At 35.0% G+C, this 26,509-nt stretch overlaps 4 protein-coding genes, 1 long non-coding RNA gene and 1 other non-coding gene across 7 annotated transcripts in view; 4 read left to right on the forward strand and 2 right to left on the reverse strand.

Moving 5' to 3' along the window:
- Nucleotides 1–2,334, forward strand: part of flnba (filamin B a) — an 87,715-nt gene extending 85,381 nt beyond the window's left edge. For both annotated transcript variants that reach the window (XM_039673601.2, XM_039673602.2), the window contains 2 exons: nucleotides 41–244; nucleotides 1,333–2,334. In XM_039673601.2, the coding sequence (XP_039529535.2) occupies nucleotides 41–244; nucleotides 1,333–1,520 (392 nt within the window). In that variant the 3' untranslated portion in view covers nucleotides 1,521–2,334. The remainder of the gene's footprint in view (nucleotides 1–40; nucleotides 245–1,332) is intronic.
- A 1,527-nt stretch (nucleotides 2,335–3,861) lies between these two features.
- Nucleotides 3,862–5,877, forward strand: LOC120480449 (protein SPMIP1). Its single transcript, XM_039673604.2, has 2 exons — nucleotides 3,862–4,370; nucleotides 4,946–5,877. The coding sequence occupies exons 1-2, from the start codon at nucleotides 3,959–3,961 to the stop codon at nucleotides 5,062–5,064; spliced, it is 531 nt and encodes a 176-aa protein (XP_039529538.1). The 5' UTR covers nucleotides 3,862–3,958; the 3' UTR covers nucleotides 5,065–5,877.
- On the reverse strand, nucleotides 5,714–5,795 carry trnas-uga (transfer RNA serine (anticodon UGA)). Its single transcript has one exon. It is a non-coding gene; the product is annotated as a tRNA-Ser (tRNA).
- A 304-nt stretch (nucleotides 5,878–6,181) lies between the features above and the next one.
- On the forward strand, nucleotides 6,182–17,796 carry abhd6a (abhydrolase domain containing 6, acylglycerol lipase a). The gene is made up of 9 exons (XM_039673603.2): nucleotides 6,182–6,701; nucleotides 7,342–7,461; nucleotides 8,962–9,118; nucleotides 9,367–9,480; nucleotides 11,075–11,207; nucleotides 11,973–12,130; nucleotides 12,207–12,261; nucleotides 13,246–13,346; nucleotides 15,309–17,796. Exons 2-9 carry the CDS (start codon nucleotides 7,343–7,345, stop codon nucleotides 15,489–15,491), a joined length of 1,020 nt encoding a protein of 339 aa, XP_039529537.2. The 5' UTR covers nucleotides 6,182–6,701; nucleotide 7,342; the 3' UTR covers nucleotides 15,492–17,796.
- On the reverse strand, nucleotides 17,198–18,806 carry LOC148970489 (uncharacterized). Its single transcript, XR_016148405.1, has 2 exons — nucleotides 18,645–18,806; nucleotides 17,198–18,542 (listed from the first exon to the last, which is right to left on the reverse strand). It is a non-coding gene; the product is annotated as an uncharacterized LOC148970489 (long non-coding RNA).
- On the forward strand, nucleotides 18,790–21,605 carry LOC148970490 (uncharacterized). Its single transcript, XM_089124910.1, has 2 exons — nucleotides 18,790–20,882; nucleotides 20,999–21,605. The coding sequence occupies exons 1-2, from the start codon at nucleotides 20,818–20,820 to the stop codon at nucleotides 21,237–21,239; spliced, it is 306 nt and encodes a 101-aa protein (XP_088981036.1). The 5' UTR covers nucleotides 18,790–20,817; the 3' UTR covers nucleotides 21,240–21,605.
- The last annotated feature ends 4,904 nt before the right edge of the window (nucleotides 21,606–26,509 follow it).

Genomic DNA, 26,509 nt, shown 5'->3' on the forward strand with positions numbered 1-26,509 from the left:
GTTGTTAGTCGAGGTGTTGAACTCTTGTTGTGGTGTTCAGGTCAACGGCTGGTGAACGTGACCAACGCCAGCGAGATGTCCACTCTGATGGTGGAGTCGGTGAGCCGGTCGAGCAGTGTGAACTCTTACAGCTCGTCTCCCAGAGCCGCCTCTGACGCCAGTAAAGTGCTCAGTCGAGGGCCGGGTCTCAGTAAGGCCTTCGTGGGCCAGAAAGCCTCTTTCACTGTCGACTGCAGTAAAGCAGGTGAGATCTGTTTATTACTAGGAAAATTTGCATGACTTTATTTATATATACACACATTTGTATGTTTGTGTATATATTCAATTAATAAGAAAAATAACATTAAATTACACATGTGAGTAATTTATTAATTTAAGACATTATAAATGTAATTATTTTGTTATTAATAATACTTTTGTTGTTTTATTGTTTATTATCATTAATTAAATGCATTTTATTTATATTTTTTATTGTTATTTTTATTGCCGTTACTGTTAATAATAATTTTGTATATGTACCTTATTTTATCATTATATTTTTTTAAACAACTCTACTATAATAGTTAATTAATATATTTACAATATTGTTTTTTTAACAATAAAAGAAATTAACAATAAAAGAAATGTAAACATGTGAGTAATTTTTGTTATTTTTATTAATTTAATACATTATAAATGTAATTTATTTTGTTATTAATAATACTTTTGTTATGTTTTTATTGTTTTATTTTGTTATGTTTTATTGTTTATTATCATTAATTAAATACATTTTATTTATATTTTTTATTGTTATTTTATTGCCGTTGCTGTTAATAATAATTTTGTATATGTACCTTATTTTATCATTATATTATTTTGAAACAACTCTACTATAATAGTTAATTAATATATTTACAATATTGTTTTTTTATACAATAAAAGACATTTTTAACAATAAAAGAAATGTATGCATGCGAGTAATTTTTGTTATTTTTATTAATTTAATACATTATAAATGTAATTTATTTTGTTATTAATAATACTTTTGTTATGTTTTATTGTTTATTATCCTTAATTAAATACATTTTATTTATATTTCTTTTATTGTTATTTTTATTGCCGTTACTGCTAATAATAATTTTGTATATGTAACTTATTTTATCATTATATTATTTTGAAACCACTCTACCATAATAGTTAATTAATATATTTACAATATTATTGTTTTTTATTTTTATTGTAGTAGTACTAATATTAGTTGTTGTTGTGTAGTTGTGTGTATTTTTAGGCCCTCTAATACTTTCACATTTAGTTGCATGCATTTTTAATTTTTATGTCATCTTTGTTTACCAGGGAAGAACATGCTCCTGGTCGGTGTTCACGGTCCTCTGACGCCCTGCGAGGAGATCTTGGTGAAACACACGGGAAACATGCAGTACAATATCAGCTACGTCTTAAAGGAGCGGGGCAACTACGTTCTGGCTGTCAAATGGGGAGATGAACACATCCCAGGCTCCCCCTTCCAAGTCACTGTCCCATAATTCCCTGCGGTTAAACCCAAAACACTCCTGAGAGAGAGAAAGACACTGTAAAAAAATAAATAGAAGGCGTCAGTGAACGAATCATTCAGACCTTCTTAATTTTGTTTGCACTTGATCAGGTTTTTGACTGGAATGTGATGCGTTATGACGGTAACGTTGACAGCATGATATGATGCATGAATTGTACATCTCTTCTGTTGTGTTAAAGTTGAAATGACCGTGTATGAACAAACTGATCAGGGTTTTGCACCCTAACATCTCTTTACTACTGATATTGACTCTAATTATTCGTTTGTTTCTAACATTCTGTCACTTTTAATTAGCATATTATAACATTTCCATGTCTGTGTTCGATTCTCACTGTGTAAACTGATGTTTATTTACTCGTAAATCAAAGCATCGTCCATCTCTTCAAATCAAGCACATCTGTAGACATGTCAACGGTTTCACTGCGACATATTGAACAGTTTAGATGCAACGAGGAAATAAAGATGTAACATAAAACAATTTCTGTATATCAAGATCGTAGACTTGCAGAGCCTTCAAGACCAAAACACTCAGTATTTTCACATCAGAATTTCTTGCTTTTTGAAGATTAATATGCTAGATTTATGCAGAACTCTTTTTCATTCCTTAGACCTTCATGTTTGTCTTAATTCTACTAGTTTTGATACTCCAGTGGTGAAGTATTTTGTAAGTGGCAAGGGGCGTATTTTGTATTTAGCCATTGGTGCCTTATTGTGAAACACGCTAGTAGATTTGATGTACATTTGCTTATTAAAATTGACTGGAATAAAGAATTCAGAATCTACAATGTCTCATTACTTGCGTGAGAGGTTGTAAATGATAATGTCTTTTCTTTTTTTGGGTGAACTGTTCCTTTAAATGTGTCGTGTTTAACAGGAAGTGAATGGGCCACCTTGATCTATCTGTTGTTACCATAGAAATGACCCTGTATACAGTACAGCAAATGTATTGCCAAATAAACAAGAATATTTATAGTTCCAAAGGTCGTGCACATTATTCATTAGTGTGCTTTGTTTAGTCGAAGCCATTGTGATCAGTAAGTCCATTCAGCTTTGTGCTGATTTATTATTGGAATTTTTGTTATTATTTAGATTTTTTTTGCTCATAATGTCTTGTAAATTATGTAACGGTCTTTATTTTCAATTAAATTAGTCTACATGGCGGGCGAAGAGAGGGTGGAGGGGTGTTTTGTGTCTTTTTGCAGTGGGTTTGAGTTTGTAGTATTGTAGATAATGCCCAGAAATGTTCTGCTGCCGTCTTCAGGACCGATTTAAGCATTACAACTCCAGGGTCAGGCGAAAAAGTTGGCCTGAAATACGACTGAAAACCGCTAGTTGACTGGTCTAGCTGCTCTGTTTACTGGTTTTGGGGCACTTTTCATCTGTTTGTGTTGGAAGACCATCATAAACCAGCTTTATGTAGGCTAAATCTTATCTACATGACAAAGATGTACTAAAAATAGAAGCGTTTTTCGTGTACAGATTACAACGTTGTCAAAACCAAAACGAACCTTATTCACACACGAAGTGCGCATGCGCAATGCGCATGATTTCACGTCACGGTTTTAGTAGTTTACACCGGTTTACACGGAGACGATAAACAGTTTCCCATTAATCTAATTTATTGTGGAAAGACTTTTCCCGATTTGTTATTGAGAACATTGATAAGCAATTTTCTTTACGTTGGGAAAATGTTTTGTTTGGATTTGTTAACGGGGAAAAAAAAGAACAATTACACAAAAACAAAATATTCCTTCTTAATCTTCTTTCTTTGTTGACAAAATTTTATATACATAAATGTAAATTTTCAGGTCAGATACCACTTTTCAATGTTTTACTTATTGAAATACAACACTACTTTGGGACTATCTTTGACTTTTGTAACAGGAAGGCTTTAAAAATATATGTATTTTTTTCTGATTAGTTATATACCCCTGTCTTGTAGTCTTTTTTTTCTTTTTGGGTTTTCTTCTGTTTATTTGTTCTATATTGTGATTGTTTTCTTTGAAAATGTTTCAATTAAAAAAAAAACGCTAAACAGTTTCGTTTTCAGAAACTTGCTTTGAAACCTATTTTCAAAAGTTTGCGTTTTCAGTCCCCCCAAAATGCGTAGTCATGTAAAAATATTAAATTTTTAATTGAAAATAAAACATGTCGTGTAAACTGTCCCTTTTCAGCATTTCAACTCTGAGACCCTATTGTTGTTTATGCCTTCTGTATGTGACTCTTTCTCTGCTGAAACTGATTCCCTTTGCTCTGGCACTCAGCAGAGTCTCTTTTGTTCTCCTGTCAGCACAGTGTGTGTGTGTGTGTGTGTTTAGGCCTCTCCACTGAGTGATCTTTCCTGTGATTGGTCAGCCCTGCACCTCTTATGTTTCTGTGGCCTCTCTGTCCCGTTAATCAGTCAGAGACATGAGGAACCTGCTGACCACCCAGGACCAGAACTTCTACCGTGAGCTGATCCTGAAGGAGGCTTACACACGGCTGGCGTGGAAGATGAAGTACAGTGAGCAATACCCGACCACCTTCACGGCTCGCAGGTCCAAGTCCACTGGTGTGTTTAACCCTCCAGCTGCCAGTAAACTCACACTACCTCCTGTGGTTCAGAAGCAGGAGAAGAAGAAGCCTGTGATAGTGCGCCGGTCCCTCAGCGAAGCCCCTCTGATGAGGCCCGTGACCCCGCAGACTAAAGCTGACCTTTATCAGGGATTGTCCAACGAAGGCAAAGGACGACACCTGTACCTGAGGAAGCGAGCCCAAAAAGGTCCTGAGGAAAAGTTCGATTATCCCATTCTCTCATCTTGGGATTATGGATGGAGATTAGGTGAGTAAAAAGTTGGAAAAATGGGAATACAATTTTAAAGTTTAATATTGTAGAGTTGAGCAATTGTAAACATGATGATTAATGATTAATCTTTTAGTAATTATCTGTTTGTATTGTGAGACTTTTCAAAAGTTTAGGGGTCGTAATGTTTTCTAATGTTAATGCTCGCCAAGGCTTGATACAGTAAAACAGACATAATGTGAAATATTATTACAATAAAAAAAAACTATGTTCTATGTGAAAATATTGTAAAATGTAATTTATTCCTGTGATCAAAGCTGAATTTTCAGCATCATTGCTGATTTTTTTTCAGAAATCACTCTAATATGATGATTTGCTGCTCAGGAATTTCTGATATTATCTGAAATTAGTTATATACAGTATATATATACACTTAAAATACACTAAAAGCAATACTTTTTTTTAAAAAAACTTGAAGAGTTGTGTATATAAAACTAAATATGGTTAGTAAAATGGTTAATCCTGAATATGAAATATTAAAGAGTAAAATGTTAGCTTAATAATAATGGCTATACATGTCATTGTGAAAAGCACTAAACCCGTTGTTTCCTCAGGAGACTATGAGATCGACTGTAAAACTCCAGCCAGCGGGAGATCTGGGATTGTACGCAACACTTTCTACGCCAGGAATGGCATTTTCAATATTCCCACAGTGACGGATCAGCTCGGATGAAACGCACTCTCTGAACTTTTAACAGACACCTTTAATCCAAGCTTTTTTCTGAAGTTATTCTTTATTTACTTTAAATGAAATCATATATTTTCTGTTTAAGCATTATCAATCCCTATGATTTGAAATCATTTGATAAAACATTTATTGTAAAAGGCTGTTATATGTAAATAAACCACTTTTACAGTTATTCATTGGAGAAATAGATGGGTTAAATGTGTAACAGCTTTGCAAACTAACTCTACAGTCTCATAGCAACTGGTAAACCAACACTGCAGATCTGGTTCATAATTAACAAGCACTGGAAGCTCTTCTTCATCCTTTAGTGAAGCATTTCTGTTCCTCTTCTAAAGGACTGAACTCTCACTTTCTGCATCTCTCATTATGTTTGAACCGCTTCATTTTTATAATAAGCTGTTCTTCAATCTCATCTGTGGCTCTAATGAAGCAGACAAGTGGGAAAAGACTAAAGTGAGAATGTTGTCATCCTCTCCTATGTGCTTGAGTCACAGTGAAGCAGAGTGGGAAATGATCACTCACAGCCAGAGCCTGAAACAGATATTAGACAGACAGAGATAGATAGATATCTTCACTTTGAATCATTTAGAATCCTTTTTTTATAGATCCAGTTTTAATTAAAGGTATAACCCGTCGCTGCGAGCAGGGTTCGAACCTGCGCGGGGAGACCCCATTGGATTTCAAGTCCAACGCCTTAACCACTCGGCCATCGCAGCTGCACGCGCACATTTGCCAGGTACAGGTCTTAAAGTGACCGCAGTAAAAAATAACAGAAATAGTTAATTATTAATTATGCTTTCGCTTTCTTGAAAAAAACTCGAGTTATACGTGTCCTTACCGTTCTGAGACGCAGGTTGTGCAACTGACATAAGTTAACTACGACTACATTTTAAACGACATTTTATTTTCCCAGTGTGTATTCCCCTTTAAATAAGCAAGTTTTCCAGGGGATCGATTAAAAATATATATTTATATTAGCTTGTTTTTTTATTTTCTTAATTTTCAATATCTATTATTAAAATCAAGGATAATTAAATTTAATCAGTAGAATAAATATTCAGGAGGCAGCGTTTGACAGTTGACCAGACGGCGCGGTGTCAGTTGATATCTGTTGCATTTCTCAACGCTGGTCATGATGAACCAATCACAGCCGTTTGTGGTTACTGGAAAAGGGATTTTAATTAATCATTTCGTTGATATGACTGCTGGCCAATTTTCTTTTGTATAAGAGCCATATTCATTTATTTAATCAATTATAATTTTAATTGGACAAGTGTATCCAGTAGACCAAACGTCATCCTTGACATCTGAATGCGCTTCAATGTGGGGTTTGGTTATGTGAGCCGCCGAGCGCCACCTGACGGACGTTTCTGTCAGGAAACTGTTATTATCCAGCGACATTTACCGCCCACTTGATTCCTCTGATGTCAGACATGCACCTGACAGATGTTCGCTTATAATTCCTATCGACGGAACATTATTTCCCCACATCTATTCCCCTTTAAATCGAGCGAACTTCCCTGTTCAGTGAGCTCGTCTGCAGCTCGGCAGTTCAAAGGCTGATATGACTGTGCTTTGATCGGCCTTTACTGGACATTCTCGCATTACACGGACATTTAAAGGTATGTTTACTGTGTTTAAAGAGCATTTACATTTAATATTGCGATTTCAATGTCATGGAAGTGTATTCAAGCTCAGATCTTTGATCACATGACAGATCTGTTGTGTTACAATGTAAAAATCAAATCAAAAATCTGAGTGTTATTAATTCATGTTTTTTTTTAGTAAAAATGAAAGCAAAGCGTAGCTTCTCAAATTCATGTGATCTAAATAATGATTGATTGTTTTGTTTTACTTCCCTTCTCAGTTTGAACGATCCATGTATTGCTTAATCCACTGATAAACATATAATTCAGGACTATGAAAGCAAATAAAGGCTTATATATAGTATAAAGGCATGTATCATATAAATATATATTGTATATAATTAGGTAAAATTGCATTATTTGCCCTTATATTTTGACCATGGTTGGCTTTGTACATTTATCTATAAAGACCAGAGATCTTTAACCCTTATGTTGTTATAATTTTGCTTCACTAAATGATTTACTTTGCATCGCTAATGGATTGTGTTGGTCTCAGCTGTGCACATCTGGGCATCAACCCTTTCCTCTGTCATTGCTTAAAAATATCTTGCAGTTATGGTTTGATAATCTACTTATGAGATGCTATATATCTGACCAAAGCTGTGTTATTTAACAGGATGGATTTGGACGTGTTGAACATGTTCATCATTGCCGGAGGGACGCTGGCGATCCCCATACTGGCTTTCGTTGCCTCGTTCCTGCTCTGGCCTGCAGCTCTCATTAAAGTTTATCACTGGTAAGTGCTGGAGAGATCTGAGCTTACATTTAATTTCACTAAATCCTCATTTGTGCAGAGCATCTGAAGAAGTGACCTGGATTTTCAGTCCAGATATTCGTCCGGGGAGTCATTTCAGCAGTTTAACACTTGATATTTCTTACAGTGTTGCGGTTAAACGAGAAAAAAAAATGTTCACTTGGTTTATTTTAAAAGCCTTATCAATACAATCCGTTACACACACCACAGGGTCCAATCCACAAGATAAAGTTGCAAGATGTCATTTGCAGCACCAAACACACAAAAATATGATAAAAGTCCAAAGGAATGATGTTTAACAGTAAAAAAAATCATGTTTCCAGGGCATGAACATATTTTTGTTTCATTTTGTTTTTGTCTTGTCCAGCACACATTCTTAAATCAAGATATACTTACTTGAGAAGCAAAAATGACTTTAAGTAACTATTATAAAAAAGCATTAACTCATGTTTTTAATAAAAATGATATATTTTTAATAAAATTATGCTTAAAAAAATATAATATATGTCCTTCTTACCCTATCTTACCCCATGGGCCGACTTGGTCTTCTTGTTTTGAGGATAAACTCTTAATTTTGATCATCAATATCTTAATATCTCTCAAGTAAATGCATCCTGATTTAAGTTGAAAATGTCTGGAAAAAAGCAAATAAGACAAAAATACGAGGTTAGAATATGATTTTTTTGTGCTGTGTGGGTGTTTTCTGGCCCGATCTCTCAGGATTCACTACTGATTTTCATGCTTGTATTATTTAGCACGTCTCTCATCTGGTGACGGTGATAAAGCTATGTTCGTTTAACAGCCCTCTTCTTTTTATCGTGCCACTAAACTGGCTGAAGGGTTCGTTGACTCGTCACACATATCTACAAGGTGCCAGTGATTCAAATGGCTTTAGCTTTGAATAATGCATGATGTTTCTTTGCATCCAGGAAGCTGAATGTGTGTGTGTGTGCATTAGCTGTGAACATTGTTGCTGATGTCAGTTGAATCTTACGCAAGCTGCCCAGTAGACTTTGGTTCTCGTAATATCTGGGAGGCAAACTTTGCTCTAAATGACACAGTCATCAAAACTGCTGTTTGCCTCGGGACTACTTGCTTCAGTGTCACTTCTGGGTTGCTGACTCTGAAAGCATCACTATTACTATTGCTAAAATAAAGGCGCAGTGCATTTTGAACGATTCCCCATGCAAGTCTTGTTATGTAACCGGATTAAATGGGTAGATGATAGCCATACGTTGGGTAAAATATTGTGTCTTGGACAAAAAAGGAACTATTTTTCATCATGCACCGGCAAACTTGACTTGCATTTGCTTCAGGAAATGTATAAATAGCATGCATGGTCATGGTGAAAGCATTTTAAACCTCTAGTACTATTGTGTATATCAAAATACCATGAAATGACCATCTATTTTACATGCAAAACATGAGATTTGCCTCTATCAGCATTGAGCTGATAAGTCTTTCTGGTGATTTGTTCAACAGGTATTGGCGCAGGAGGCTGGGAATGCAGGTGGATTATGTCGAATATGAAGGATATCGCTTCTGTTTCTCTCACAGAGGGAATCCAGGCGCACGTCCGTCTGTCCTCATGTTACACGGATTCTCTGCACACAAGGACATGTGGCTCGGTGTGGTCAAGGCAAGAAATCGCAGCTCGAACATGCAATTTTTCAGGGTTTTAAAGGGCAAAAATTCATATAAAATGCTCAAAATTAATTAATTATTTCATTTATTAACCAACAAATCACATGAAGAGTTATGTGATATGATTTAGAAAGCAGTCATAAAGTATTATGTTCTGCTGACACAATCATTACTTTGTTTTATATGGATCAGATGATGAAGTAAAAAGAGAAATGTTTGACGGATTTTCTTTGCTTTTTGTAGTTTCTCCCTCGAAATTTGCATTTGGTGTGTGTGGACATGCCGGGACATGAAGGTACGACACGCACCGGTGCTGAGGATTATTCCATAGAGGGCCAAGTCAACCGGATACATCAGGTGAAAAACAAAAAACACACACAAAAAATGATAAAATTAGGTAAAATATGTATATATTTAAAAAAATATACAGAAAATACATTAATATATATATATAGGCGACACTCGAAAAATTAGAATATTGTGCAAAGGTTCAATTTAAAAGATTAAACGATCACATATTTCAAGCCTTTATTTGTTATAATTTTGATGATTATGGCTTGAAAACCTTTTCACAATATTCTAATTCTGACTTTGGGGTTTCCATAAAGGCTTGAAATATCTCACTTTGCATGTAATGAGTCTATATAATATATTAATTTCACCTTTTAAGTTGAATTACTGAAATAAATGAACATTTGCTCGATATTATATTTTTTTGAGTTTCACCTGTATATATAAAATGTATAGGTGTAGCAATTAATAATAATCCTTAATTAAATATGTTTATATTATGTATATATGTATATCTCCAAGAGGTATCAACCGATATGATAATAATATGTTTTATTTGAACTGATTTCTTTTAGACGATAAAGAAAAGTCTCTGTTCTTAAAATCTATCACTTTAGTTGTGTTGATGTATTTGAACTTGATGAACCCCCAGCCACTGACCCAGTTTTTCTCTTTGGCCAAACATCACACAGTACATCTCTCATGATGACACAGTGGATTTATTAGGCTTACATGTTGAGATTTCTCTGAAGTATCTTGAGATCAGTGAAAAGCCCTTGTGTCTTCATTTCCTCTATTCTTCTCCCGGAGCTAATCAGCTTTCCTTCAACAACACGGGCTTGTGCCTGAAATAGATGAACTTCTTCAAACCTGGGGCACTTGACTGTGTTTCCCAGCCTGAAATACACAGCCCATACATGATTGATTTCAGCTATCATTTAAAGCAACTTGTGGTAGTTACTGATTTGCACGGATGAGCAGATTGCGCTGAAAGAGGCGTTTTCTGGAGTGTTTTGTTGCGAGATAAAGGGTGAAGCCCCTTGTTTTGATGGATGCAGATTAAAAATAACTCACTTTTATCTCTGGAGCACATTTGATGAAGTCTCTGAATACTGTTGCATCGCTCTTATGCAACTAAGATGTATCCCAGCTAACAACAGCGTTCTGACAAGCTCTCAATTATGAGCAAACATTCTTCCAGTATGTTATTAGAATGTTCGTTCAAAGTTATCTAAAAAAAAAAATTCTTTTTTTTCTCCTTCGTTTTTTCCCTTTTTTTCGGGAAAAAAGGGGGAAAAAAACAAGAAAAAAAATAAATTTTAAATGTAACTACTTGTTTTAGAATGTTCGTTCATTTTTTAAAATGTAACTACTTGATTTAGAATGTTCGTTCATTTTTTAAAATCCAACTGATTTAGAATGTTCGTTCATTTTTTAAATGTAACTACTTGATTTAGAATGTTCGTTCATTTTTTAAATGTAACTACTTGTTTTAGAATGTTCAGAGAGTGTTCAAATGTAACGATCCCATAATGTTTGCAATATAATGATTAAATGGAATATTTCGTACAACCAGTAAAAAAAAACTTGTATAAAACATTAAAAAACGGGATGATAATAACAGCTGTTTGTATTTTCTCATGTTTTCCTATTTATGCAGTTTGTGAAGAGCTCCGGCTTGAAGAAAAGGCCTTTCCATTTGATCGGCACGTCTATGGGTGGAAACGTAGCAGGAGTTTATGCTGCCCGTCACCCGACTGATCTCTGCGGCGTCACTCTCATCTGTCCAGCAGGTCTGTGTGTATGTGTGTGTGTGTGTACTGGTTTGACCACCCCTCTACATTATGAGGACATGCCTAAAATAAACATATGACTTGTTACTAACAAGCGAAAATGTAAAAATGCAGAACATTTTCAGTGATGGGTTTACAGTTATGGGCTAGAAAATGACATTAGCTCATTATAAAAACCATTACACCTAAGGAATGTCCTTGTGTGTGTGTGTGTGTGTGTGTGTGTGTGTGTGTGTGTGTGTGTGTACTGGTTTGACCACCCCATTACTAACAAGTGAAATGTAAAAATGCAGAACCTTTTCAGTGATGGGTTTACAGTTATGGGCTAGAAAATGTCATTAGTGCATTATAAAAACCATTACACCTAAGGAATGTTCTTGTGTGTGTGTGTGTGTGTGTGTGTGTTGATTTTGTTTCTGACCCTATACCTCTTCAACATTGCTAGTTGAGTCAGTAATAGTTCATCAAGGGATATTTCAACATTTGGAGCAAAAGGCCAATTCTTAAGAAATGTCAGGATCTGGAATGTTTTTTTTTTTTTGCAATCGGTTCCTTATGAACTTTCAAGAAATCTTATTTTGCAATGTTAGGCCCAATGTATCATATTAATATCTTATGACATGTACTTTGTGCCAAAACAAATGTTGATGAGGCCATTATACTGTAAAAAACTGTAAGAAGAGGTTAATTCAGTTTGACTTTATTTTTATGATGCTTCTCCCTGAAATGTGATGGCCTATACTCAAACATGTGTTGGATTCACAGGGCTTCAGTATCCCACTGAAAGTAAGTTTGTTGAGCGTTTGAGGGAACTGGAGAAGAGCCAGGACAGTGACGGGATCCCGCTGATTCCCTCTACACCGGAGGAGATGGAGGAGATGCTCAGACTGTGTTCCTTCGTGCGCTTTAAGATTCCTAAACAGGTGTGTTTATGTACATTGATTCTTCGTATGAGAGTTTGAACACTGAATCAGTTGCTAATGAATCTTTTCTTGCTAGATTCTTCAAGGTCTGGTTGACGTTCGCATCCCAAACAATGACTTCTACCGAGAGTGTGAGTATCGCTGGTGTTGTTTTATCTCACTCAAAAAAATAAGCTGTTGAACAAACTTAATTAAATTAAGGAAAACTTTTCCACACAATTAAATTACATTTTTGCAACAAAATCGAATCAGTTTGAAATTATTTGTTGTAATCGTGTTGTATGAACTTAAACTGATTTAGTCAAGACTACTTAAAAAAAATAGTCATTTCCTAAAGTTTTGCCATTACTAAAATTGTGTCATGTTAACTACATTTAAATTTTGTCCTGCCTACACTGTAAAAATGAATATGCTTTATCTAATCCATAAAACTGTGGCAACAGATTACAAGCAATATTATTTATTAGATTGAACAAATTAGAATTGAATAATAGTTAATCAAATTAACATTCTAATTAATTCTAATTTGTACAATTTAATTAATAATATTGCTTGTAATATGTTGCCACAATTTTATTGATTAGATAAAAGTAAAATTTCATCTACACTGAAAAAAATAATATGCTTTATCTAATTTGACTCTACAATTTCTTTCAATGAAAGTGAAGTAATTATATTCAATTATATTAAAACCACTTTTTACATAGTATTAGTACAATCAATATTACTTATGTAGTCTAAGTTTATACTGAGTGCCTAAACACACTCACCACTTCAAAAACATACAGAAAATGCTCGACGTTTCTAACTTAACTGAACATTAAACACTAACATTAACTACAGCTATTACTGAAAAACACATAAAATAACACTTTAATCCCTAAATTTACCCTCCTAATGCAGTCTCTTGCAAAGCATGCTGGGAACTACAGATTCACTGCCCAGTTAGTTGTCAACAAAAATTGTTCATGTAGTTTAAGTTTTAAATATATTAAGTTGATTGGACACAATTAAACAAAATGTCGTGCTACTTATTTTAATTAATTAAATCGAACAAGAGGCAAACATTTATTTTTTGAGTGTATCTTGTCATTAACTCTTAATGTTGTCTGCAGGTTTTATGGAGCTTATTGGAGAAAAATCCAGACACTCTTTACATGAGAACATGCACCTCATCTCAACTCCTCTGCAAGTCATTTGGGGAAAAAACGACCAGGTATGGACATACTTTAACTGAATAGATAGAGCACAACAGTCATTTTCTCTACATAACTTATAAAACCTTTAAAGACCGCCCTACTGTGAGCTATGAGGTTTTAAATCTATGGTATGAGCTTTTGTTAAAACCATCAGTCCACATAATTTCAGCTTATTTTTTAAATAATGATTGAAAGAATAACTACATTACCCATGATTCTTCAGAAAAATCATCTCCACCAATCAGAGAATCAAAACAAACAAACCATGCCAATATAGCACCCTACAGTCTCAAACTATGTGTGTGTGTGTACTAGTGTTGGGTGTAACTAATTACTAAGTAATTAGTTACTGTAATTTAATTACTTTTCCCTTGAAAATGTAAATTACTCTTAATTTATCTGTAATTTAATTACAGTTACTTCTGATGTAATTGAGGTAAATACTATGTATGGATCAATCCGATCTCACAGCGATTCGTATGCATTTTATGAGGTGTCTAAATATTACGACCGCACTCGTACAAATTCCTATGATTTATTGTAAAATATGTATGAAAAAAGTGTGAAATGTCATGAGATCAGACATAAAACAATAGTGGGTTTAATATCAAAATGTATTGTCTGATGTTAAAGTATGTTTTTGTAATGTAACCTTCTCCACCTTGGTCAGTTTAAGGATAATTCATGCAATTTTATAGTATTTATTTGAAAGAATTAAAACAGATTCATGTCTATCCTTGTATTATTCAGCTGGTTGAGATTGAGATGGGATTTTTAAAGTAATTAGTAATTAAATACTTTTTAGAGAGAGTAATTAGTACAGTAATCTAATTACTAATTACACTGTTGAAGAGGTAATTAATTACTTTTTTAGAGTAACTTACCCAACACTGGTGTGTACATACAATGGTACATGGGATTGTAGTTTTTTTTTTTTTAAGTTTAAGTACAGTCTTGTACCTTTGCCTTTTTTTGTCTGATTTTTAAATACTTTTAGGCTTCAATGTGTGGTGATTCAGCTGGTTGGTTTAGGCTTTAGGGCTTATAATACTGTAATTAATCAAATCTCTATGGGAAAAGATTAATAGGAAAAATACTTGCGCAGCCAAGGCCACTGAAAATGTGGATGGATACTGTTGCACTCCATGTTTAGTTTTACAGTTTCCTGAATAGTAACTGTGGATAGCCATCATATAGCACATTCTTTACTCACATTAACATGTTTTCTAAAACATAAAATCTCCAAATCATTTAAAAAAAGAAAAAGGTACAAGAATATCTTAATAATAGGGTGTGGTGCAATGAACTACATTTGCTCCGACCTTCAACATTACATTTTGAGCAATGTGGGCACAAAACATGTTGTGAAAAAGTAATGCCACGGTTTGTGATGTGTGATGCATTGCTAAACACACAGAAACTGATGTGATACTGCTAGAATTTACTTTAGAAATGTCAATTCCAAACTTACTTTGACAAAGTTTAAATGATATGGTGCTTTAATTAATTAATTAATTTACCTTTATTTTACCAGGAAATGGTCCCATTGAGATTCAGAATCTGTTTTTCAAGGGAGTCCGGGCCAAGACAGCAGAATAAATAGTTCCATATTAAAAAAAAAATACATATACAAAACATATAAAAAAAAAGTACATTGTTGGCAATATAACATAATCTCAACATAATCACCAGCAGCTCTCAGTAAGAGCACATGTGCATCTAGTACTCAAATAGTCCTTTATCTTCCTTTTAAATTGAGTCATTGTCGGAAAACAGTCAAATTTTAGCTGATTTTGCGATTTATACCAGGAAAACGGTGTTAAAACTTTAAAGGCACTTTCACCGATTAAGGGTATTGCTTTCTTTGCAAGGTTTGAAATCACATATGTAATTGTTAGTTTAAGAATCAGCCATTGAAAAAATGCATTTCATCGACCATTGTGACCTCATTAAAGATTAAACTATACCGTATCCTGCAGGTGTTGGACGTGTCCGGGGCTTCAGTTCTGTCCGAAGCCGTCCCAGGATCCCAGGTTCATTTGCTAGACAACTGTGGTCATTCTGTGGTGATGGAGCGGCCGAGGAAATCTGCCCAGCTCATCCTGGACTTTATCATCACACAGCAGAACGCAGGAATCAACAGCAACAAGAAACGCTCCTAAAACCGGACTCCCTTTAATATACGTGGCGTACTGGTGGGTCAAAGGTTAAGGATCTCAGCTACAAACATAAAGGTGTTGAAGCACAAACTGGACCACACTTCATACAGATGCTTTGGATGAGAGGCTCTTTTAGAAGTAACTATGTGTGTAAATAAGCAGTAAAAGTTATTTTTGTAGTGAACGCTCAGGGACGCTCAGAGTTGAAAAGCACTTCAGAATCTATGCAGATATAGATCAGTGTCCTGCAGACAAAATCCATTTCTATTATACTTAGATTACAGCAAAAACGCTTGTTGATTTTCCCTATTTATATCCTGATAATTTTCCGAATGTTTGAACAGATCAGCTTTTCTGGACATCATAGGCACTTCCCTGAACTAATCAAGGTCAAGGTTACTTTATTGTCCCCGAAGGGCAATTATTTGTACAGCCAGCAGAAAAAAAAACAAGGCACAACACACAACATTACCACAAGGTATAAAAACACACATAGTCTCAAAAAATACATAGAAAAATACACTGAAAAACCTGATGAGTTAGTTCAACTCAAACCGTTTGAGGAAACCGGTTGCCTTAAATCATTTAAGTTTATTTAAGCATAAAAAAATATTTGATTGGTTTCCAAGTAACTCAATAACTTATAGTTAAGATAACTTGGGTAAATAAAGTTAATAGTACTAATTAGTTACTATAACTTAAATCTATGAAGTACACTGTAAACCCGAATAAGTTGGCAGAACTCAAATCACTTTTAATAGAATAAACTTAGTTAGCTTTAAAAGCTAATCTGCTGACATAGTAAATGCGAACATATTAGAAACAGTATGTTATAAGCACTGTATGAGCGTAATAATATAAAGGGATAATTTGCTCTCAAATCAAGCTGAATGCACCACTTGTCACCATCCTAAAGCCAACATTAACAGAAATTCTTCTAAATTAGCATAACAAAACATTAATCACTACTAAATCTCACACCTAACATTAATCTTACACAAAAAAAAAACATTATATTGCACTTAATTTTAGCATTTACACTCTCTTTTGAGTGCCATCGGCAAAGCATGCTGGGAAACAGTATCCCAGCCATTTCAGTTAAGCTTAAATTTTCGTCTAAATTAAAATAAATAATTTCATAAAACTCGAAACAATGAAACAGTTCAGTTTACAAATATATCAGTTCTGTGAACTTGAAAGAAAAAGAAAGTGCTAAATACTCATAAAAATTAATTTGACTGAACTAATTCGTTGAATTTAGGTTTGTCCTACTCAAACCAATTAATAATTTTGACCGTTAGGGTTTACAGTGTAAATAAATTAAATAAAAGTACGTTAAAACAGTTCTGGTAATTTATTTAATATAGAATGTCTGTGTTTATATCCTTTTAAATCGAGACACAGCCTATACGTCGATCCCTTTAGTCATTTACCATGTTTTTTGAGTCATCACATGACAATTACATCACTTTCTTTCTACTATATAGAGTTCTTCTAGATCAGTTCCTGCTGTTTTAACCTTGTACATGAGACTCTCTTTAAAATGTAGTATGCAAAAAAATATTTGCTAATCATAACTTTGCTTTGGTAGTGTTTTGGTTCATAAATCTGTCTTAAACATAATTCATATTATACAAATGCGTATAGTATTAATCTATTATTATTGGTGTTTTGTCAGGTTCAGTTTACATGGATGGAAACATAATGAAGTTTTTGTTTTATTTTCAGTGATATTTGCATTCATTCAGTGATAACATATCACAACATTTCATTTGAAGAACTCTCCAAATCACAAACAGAACATGATTCATGGGTGACTGCACTTCTTTATAAAAGACTTTTGAGTACATTTGCATCACATTACGGCTTGTGGCTTCACAGAAGACAGAGTCAGAAAAGTACTTAATAGCAGTATCAATATTTTTCCAAGCTGAAAATGATTATTTAAAAAAGAAAAACTTTAACTTCAAAAGTTTGATTAATAAAAAGGGTTTATATTTCCTTTACAGAAATTGTTTCATCTGTAGCATTGCTTTTACCAAAGCAAATTCAGATTGAATCGTTGATTCTGTATCATAAGTCCATGATGATGACCTGGATAAAGTCTTCACTGAAGACAAAAGAGAACAAGCAATCCCAAAAATGGACAAAAAACAATTTTTTTTTTGTTTTCAAATGTTTTTTTGCTTGTAATATTAGGTAAATTATCTTTGTAGCCCTGATAAGGACAATAATAAAAGCTTTAAAAAAATGACATGAAGATGCATTTAATGTAAAAGTCAATGTTGTCTAATATAGACGTCAGTATTATGTTCCCATCAGAGAAAAAAAAAAAAGAAAAAAAGAGAGAAAAAGTCTCTCTATGAATATCATCTAAGAGGAAATCAAAGCAAGGAAATAAGCACATAATTAATAATGAAGCAAGATTCTTGTCATTCATTTCAAGAAATTATAACATTTCGTATAACATGCCGTGTAAATCGACTCTTCATCATGCTATCAGATTATGAATGACCTTTAATATAATAAAGGAAGTGTTTCCTTCACATCTTATCAAGATGCATTTAATGGAAAAGTCAGTGTTGTCTAATATAGACGTCAGTATATGTTCCCGTCAGGATCTCTTGAGTCTTCATAGAAGATCGAATCATCAGAGCACTTTGCAGTACAAATATCTCTTCCAAACTGGAACTCATGAAACAGTTTTTCTCCAAAAGAGAAGCTGAAACGACACAGTCCGCTGAGTCTAGTGTAGATGTTCAGTGCTGGTCGCTGTGAGATCTAGCACGGCCTCCAGGTGGCGCTCTTGTTGAGCTTCATCTCTTCGCTGAAGGTGTTCTGGTCGAGGCACGACACTTTTTGACTTCTGGAAGAGCTTCGGTCTTCATCTCATCTCTGGATCTCACGGACACACCTGGAGAAGCCTTGATTGACAGCATGTGAACTGGAATCGTCTCCAGGATTTGTGCTTTCTCCGGCTGGGAATCAGGAACTCTGGAGCCATGATGAGATGAGAGCATCTCTGCACATCTTCTCCACGATTGTCTTTCTCAGCTGCAGATGGAGACAGAAAAGCGTCAGGAAAGTGTCTTGGAATAAGCAGTGATGGAGAAGAGTGCGATGTAATGTTGCTGGAAGGAGGATCATGTGATGTACCTTGTTGTTGAGAGGGAGATGCTCCTTTGAGATGATTGTAGGTGTCATGTCTGGATCTCTGTGCAGAGCGAGTCTGATTCACAGCGGCTGCAGATCCTCTATTTATACTCACAAATCTCCATATGAATGTGTGAGGCTTGAGCTTGTTGGACTTTCTCACAGTTTGGAGCCAATGGAAGAGCTCAAGCAGACAATGAGGGATGTGGGCCGCCACATGCTCGAAGCTCAATGAACACGCAGCTGCTTTCGAACAGATCTTTATTCTGACTGCTGTCACTGCTGGAGTCTCAGAGATTCACACACTTCTGTATTCATCACATTAAATCACTCGCACAATAGAAGTGTGTCTGTTCTCATGGGAGTAACTCGCTGCCCAAATCCTGAATCATCTGTGCCGTGTGCCGCACTGGACCTTTAAACTTTTTTTTTTTATAGCTAGACAGTTATAAATCCTTCAAAATTTTAAAAATGTTACTTAAATATCAGGATATTTTCTGTTTAAATTGGCCCGGATTAAAAAATGTTGATAAACTTAAAAACCTTATGCACAGAAGTGATTTTGAAGTGAACGTGAATGACGTGGGAAACTACTGAGAGTTTAAATCCCTGACCCTGGGTTTTTATTAGTATTTGCCCGTCTCATTATCATGTGAATAGACACACTTCTATTGTTGTGTTTGTGTCTCAGTGTGAGAAACTCTGGAGAACAGAGTCACAGTTCTAGTGTGGATAAAAAAATGTGCAAATTTGATGCATTAATACAGAGCACCCACTCTCAGAAAAAAAGGTACAACAGCTGTCACTGGGGCTGTACCTTTTCAAAAGGTAGACTTTTGTACCTTAATGGTACATATTAGCACCTAAAATGGACATATTAACACCTTGGACATATTAATACCTAAAATGTACATATTAGCACCTAAAATGGACATATTATCACTTAAAATGGACATATTAACACCTAAAATTGACATATTAACGCCTAAAATTTAAATATTAGCACCTAAATGGACGTATTAACACCTAAAATGTAATTATTAGCACCTAAATGGACATATTAACACCTAAAATGTAAATATTAGCACCTAAATGGACATATTAACACCTAAAATGCAATTATTAGCACCTAAATGGACATATTAACACCTACAATGTCCATAGCACCTAAAATGTACATATTAGCACCTAAAATGGACGTATTAGCACCTAAAATTAACACCTAAAATGTATATATTAGCACCTAAAATGGACATATTAACAGCTAAAATGTATATATTAGCACCTATAATGGACATATTAACACCTAAAATGTATATATTAGCACCTAAAATGGTTAAAAGTTTACCTTTTGAAAAGGTACAGCCCCAGTGACAGCTTTCGTACTTTTTTTCTGAGAGTGTAACTAAGTGACAAGGTGATTGTAATCTATATCAATCTATATAATGAATCCTTCCTCCAAAAATGTTTTTGTTTTACCCTGATTCACTGTGTTAAGCCTATTATAAGTGTTTATATTTTAGACGTATGTCGGAATGGTTTCTGGAGAACACAGTCACAGCATCCTAAACCCAAACACAACCTCAATATTTAAGTCGACACACTTATGGGTATTTACACACATGCACAAGCTTTATCCTGGATTCTTAAAGCATGTTAGACTTTCAAGAGTCCACAAGTGTTCGTTTAGCACTGACAAGATCAAAAATCATCTCTATCAATTTTTAACTCTCTTGTATTTTCAAATTCACTTCATAGAAATGAAGCCTAAACCCAAATGAAATTTCTACTTTAACTTTTTTTCCTTTTGTTTTTGTTTGAAATTGACAATAAAGCTTAAACCTGTGCTGAAATGAATAACTCTTTACATTTTTTATTATTATTTTAAAACAGATTTTCAGAGCATATTGACTGTGTCCTCTGCATTATTTACAAGTCAACTCTTGAGTTGAACATCTTGTGGGAACCTGAAATGTCCTGCATCCCCACATTCATAAAGACGACTATGAGTGACCTTACTGACAGATGGCGGTGAGGAGAACATCCCACCGATGCACTCATCAACACATTGTTCACAAGACTTCTGATTGGCTGAGAGGAGTGAGGTGCGAGTATAAATGCAAGATCACGAGACGACATTTCACAGCTTCAGTCCAAACTGAGCTTGAACTTCAACATGGCGACTTACATGGACGTGTCTTTCCAGAGCAGCTTCAAGACTCAACATGTTCAACACGCAAGGTGAGAGCTTCACAAACTCAGGGATATACTGTACATAAAGCATTATCCTCTGGTATTTATTCAGCTTTAATCTTTTAAATGCACATGAGCTGAAGTGATTGTGTTGTTGTTTTCAGATGTGTTCTTACATGTTTGGAAAGAAAGTGTGGCAACAGTTTGGAGAAGCTGAAATCTGCTCTGGGAGAGTACCTTCAGAACGGCTTCCACACGTCAGATCTTCTGGAGAGGGCCGTGTCCTTCCTCACCCTCAAACGAGTTTTACTTTCCCATGACGGATACTCCAAATATTCCCGTGACATCCTGCGTCTTTTCCCGGATCACTCAGAGGATGTAGCAGCGTTGTGCTCGGAAGAATGAACATCACCTGAAAAGCTCTAAACATCAAGAAGACTTAATGACTATAACTTTGTATATATGTCTTAATGATTTTACATTTGGATTTATATTTCTTGCTCAAAAGAATATTTTTATATTTTTGTTTTTACAAATGCTCCGTTTTATGCATTATATGCATTGTTTCTGGCAGTTACACTGCAATTTAATCTTTGTGTTTGTAAATGAATGCTGTTTTTGTTTGAACTGCACAAAGAGTTTTAAACCCAAAGCTCCTTTAATGGAGCCAATGTTGTTCTATATAAGTATTGTGATTCAACAATGATCTCAAGCCATACAAATGGACAACTGTGTCCAAAAAAATAGAAAATAAACAAAGTTATCTTTTTTTACAAATCACATCTCAGTCTTTTATTTCATGTATTATGAAGATTTCCTGCTCCATAACAGGCTTGCATATAAAAACTGCCACATGTTTCTGCTTTTAGTTAATATGGAGATTGTGTAGGCTATACTCAAACCAGGTACTTGGATTTTCTTTTAATATTATAAAATGAAATTATGACTTAAAATATTAGGGCTGCGAATAGATTCAAGTGCCTCATAAAACTATTACATGATTAATGTCCAGATTTTTTCAATTATTTTTTTAAGAAAATAAAAATAAATAATGTGAAACTTTTCTACATTAGTAGGCCTACTTAAGTGACATGGTAATGGAAAAATAGGCTATATTTTAATGCTTTTTCATTCCCCAAGAAACTGCATTCACTCGCAAAACCTGCTTTCCCCCAAGAAAGTTTGTGTTCCCTTGCCAAACTTGTGTTCTTTGCAAGCGAATGCAACATTTCTCAATGGAACGCGAGTAATATAATACGTTTTTCATGACATCTTATTTTTCCTCATCATGTCCCTTTAGGCTTTCCGTACATGTGTGTGAATGTCATAAATACATAATCAATCCTTCATCCAAAAAGTATTTTTGTCTTTCCCTTATATGGGAAGCCTATTACAGGTGTTTATATTTTATACAATGTCGGGATGGTTTTAGCGGGAAATTGCGTACCGATCGCGCGTGCTTGTCTGACTCAGCAGGGTTGCCAACTCTCACGCAGCTGGCGTGACACTCACGCATTCATATGGAGCGTTTTGGCGCTTTTAAATGTGACAGAAGAACGCAGTAGCGCGTCAGTTCAAACGGCACGTGATACAGTTGCCTAGGCTACAACACCCACAGGGCACGAGCAAAATACTGTATCTGGTAATCTCCCGCTTTATATTAACAAACTGTCAACACGGGCTTTTGCGATGCACAGAGAGACGCTGCGCTGCCTATGACCTTGAACGTGAGTTGAGAGCGTACATTTGCACTACGTGCCTGTCTTTTGAGCAAAAAAGATATCTTTCACTAAATACCTACAGTGGCATAGGGCGAGGGCGTGAGGTGCTGATAGCAAACTTTGACGTGTTCGACCCGAGTTCGAATCCGGATTTTGCCTTTTACTCTCTCTTCTCATCTGGTGTTTTCTCCAAAATAAAAGCTCAAGGGTTTATTTCTTGCAAGTCAAGAAATTAGGACAAAACTATTGTAATTTTCCTATACAATAGTGTAAGTAAAATATACTTTTGAAATATTCATTTTCATTTATACAGCAGCCTACATTTATAGACTAGGCCAATATTGATTTTACGTAATAGGAATAATTATATAAATCATTATTACATTATTATAATAATCGTTTGTTATCCTAAAAGAGACTGAGACTTTATATCATAAAGTCTTTATATCATAGACTTTATATCATAACTAAAAAGATGTTTGATCCCTCTTTATGTCCAGGTACAAGTCGAGGCTTTTGCTTTGTTGAATGTCACATTTCATGATTTGAAGCCGATTAAAACTCTTAATTTTGAGCTCTCAAAGTGCACCCGATTGATGCATTTAACCTTAAAATGTACAAAATTTTCTTCCGGGGGAGCATGCCCCCGAACCCCCCTAGAAGGACAGAGGTCTCAATATAGTTTTACTAAATCATGGAAAAGAACAATAATTTATATCCCCCCCCCCCCCCCCCTCAAAAAAAAAATCTCACTCCAAGCAAAACTCAAAAGTTGGCAACCCTGCTGACTTAAAATGCTCTTAGGATAGTTAATGCATTTAATGCATGAATGAAATGATCAAATGCATTTCTCTGTTTTAACTTGGAGCGGAAACATATTTTAGGAGCCTGGACCCGTTAGCTATGGAGCTGTTAGCTCTTTTCAGAGATGGAGAACTGGATTTGAAAAGAAAAGCGACGTAGAGATGATGGTGTTTTTATTACTCAACAGGTGAGGTGTTTTATTTAACGGATAAATTGAAATGGTTGATGCATGTTTCTAGTCTGGGTTTCCTCATGCTGCCTTCCCGCAACGCGATTTTATTCACGCTGAAAGTCAGTCTGGAAACCATGGCCAGATTTTCGCCTCATTTAGGGAACCAATCACAGAACGGGGAGGGAGGAGCAAGACGATGACGACATCTATGCGACACACCGAAGCAGTTTGTTTACATCTTCAACATGGCAGCAGACGCGAAGCTACCTTTTGATGCAGCCTTAGATATTGTTTTAAGTAGTTTAAAATGCATGTTTATTTTGAAAAATGAGCAGCTTTTGGCGTTAAACTTCACGAGACTTGTTGTCTCGCCATTAATCGCCCTATAATGGAGGACCAGGTACAGGAGGCAGTCAACCTTGGAATATCTGCCGCTCAGCTGTGTCCTGAGAAAGAAAATGCGATAAAGAATTGTCGATACCAACTTCTGTTCGGCAGTCCCGAGGCCTGGATGAGCGTCGTCGACGAAGTCCACTTAACTTATGGTAAGTGGTATTTATTAATATCAAATTGTGCCACTGACTAAGTTGTGTTGCTTTTAAATATCAATATACAGCTACCGCTTAGCATAACTTTCAGCTGTGCACGTAACGTTACCCAATTAAAGTTGTAGACACTTTAGTCATTTAGTTTAATTTTTTTAAACTTGTGAAGTACAAGCGCAAACAATTTCCAATGCAAATAACAACTTCAACATCTATGTTAAACTGCACATAATACTTGTGTTAGGCGCATTTGATAGACATTCTTAGCACCCAATAAACGGCGCCGGGCATTCGTAAACCACGCCTCAAATACGGGAAAATGAACATAATCAAATTCAAATGAAACTTGAGTTTGGAGTATTAATACTCAGCGTGTCTAAATAAACTTTTATTTATTTTCATGTTATGTCTATTTCTATGAAATATTTATTAACATAGATATTATTTCATTTACTTTTCGATGTTTGGACCTCATAAATTGAGTGATTTAACATCTGGTGTGATGTTTAATGTGAAAACTAATGTGATTTGGTTAGTTTGGATGTGCCTTCTTTTTATATGTAACCCATAATCATGATATTTTCATTATAACTGTCGGATCTGTGAAATGACCTCAGAGCTTCACTAATATATTTGGAATATTGTTATGCATCAATAGTTCCTGTTCATGTATTTATAGATCTGAGCACCATGTTCATTCTGTATTGGGGTTTATTTTGCCCACAAATCAAATACACATACAGTGTTCTGAATAGGTTTGGACAGATTGGCATGGTTTTATTTCAGTTCGCAACTTCGCCTAATAGCTGGTTTGATTTGCATTGAAAGATGATTTTATGGAAAGCACCCCATGCCGATCTCTCTAGATATGGTGAAGGGTGTGTGATGATGTGGGGATATTTTAATCCCAAAGTCCAAGGGAACTTTATCAGGAGGATGCATATTATCCTGGATCTATGAAATAAAAATCTGCCTGACTATGGGAATTTAACATAGGGGTGTCCTGACTTATGCACCCTGTGTTTTTAAGAAAGAACATTTATTTATTTATGAAACATTATTCATTCACAAAGAAAATTGGTGTCCTTAAAGGTTGGATTTTCCTCATTTTTCTAATTAAGGCATTAAGATCAATTTCCAAAAGATGATTTTTTTTTATTCCTCTTTTTAGGCAACTTTAGCATACTTATTCACATCATTGTATGTTCATGCATCTGATTTAAAAATATACTCTGTCTCATGCAGATTCTACCATTGTTCTCACTAAATTTACTGGTAGGGCTTAAGTTAAAGCACCAATAAGATGCATGTGTTTATTAATGACATGAATGAACAAAGAGTTATTGACTTTATACTTGATAAAAAAAGGCTTCTAATTCATTAAAAAATTAATGATTTTTTTTTCAACAAGAATTGAGCAGCAGAGGCGTGAGAAAGCTTGTAGGGAATCTGTCCTGCATTAAGACTCATTATCATGTGAATAGACACACTTCTATTGTTGTGTTTGTTTCTCAGTGTGAGAAACTCTGGAGAACAGAGTCACAGTTATGGTGTCATCAGCATCCTAAACCCAAACACAACCTCAACAGAGTCGACACACTCATGGGTATTTACACACATGCATGAGGATTTGCATGATGTCACTCATGATGTCATCAGCAGTGTGACCAGAATCAGCAATAGCACTATTTATTCTCCTTTACGCATCATGAACTTTTACAATGACTAAGCTTTTGCATCAGGGACTTTTGTCATCTAAGCGCAAACATCTCTCACAAACGCAACTACAATATTATTTTGATTCTAAATAATAGATATATTTTTGCAAATTCCATTTTAAATGTATAAGAATGAAATTGCATGTTTGCAATAGAATAATAGTGCAGAGAAGGTGTGTGATAACTCCTGACGGGTTTCCTCCAGATGGTTGGTGACGTCAGGAAGAACAGAGTCTTCAGCGGCACTAATGCTTCATTCAGGACTCGGGATGCTTTTGTGTCCATTGATGTGAAGACAGAGAGTCAGTGTGGGAACCTCACATGAGATCTACTCACACTGACACACACACACATCTGCTTCATCATCAGGCTGTGACGTCACTGCAGCAATCTCATAAATCAGGACATGAAATATCTGTGGAAAATGTTGAACTTTATGCACATAAATCCATGTGTGTCTAATAAAGCTGCAACAACTGGAAACTAGAAAGCATTTAAACATCAGTTTAGTTTTTATGTATTTCATTATTCAGTATTTTTCTTATTAGTCTTTTCTCTTTCTGTTTTTATTAAGTTGAAACTTTATTCTTAAATTGTACCGCAATTTAGTTTATATTCGGTTGTTTTTTAATAAAGCGTGATTTGACTTGATCTAGTAATACAGTTTTATATATTTGATTAATACGTAGGAATGTGAATCAAACACTGCTTTACA

This window comes from Pimephales promelas, chromosome 21 (genome assembly GCF_988280905.1).
Source record: "Pimephales promelas chromosome 21, fPimPro1.hap1.1, whole genome shotgun sequence".
NCBI classification, from domain to species: Eukaryota; Metazoa; Chordata; class Actinopteri; order Cypriniformes; family Leuciscidae; genus Pimephales; species Pimephales promelas.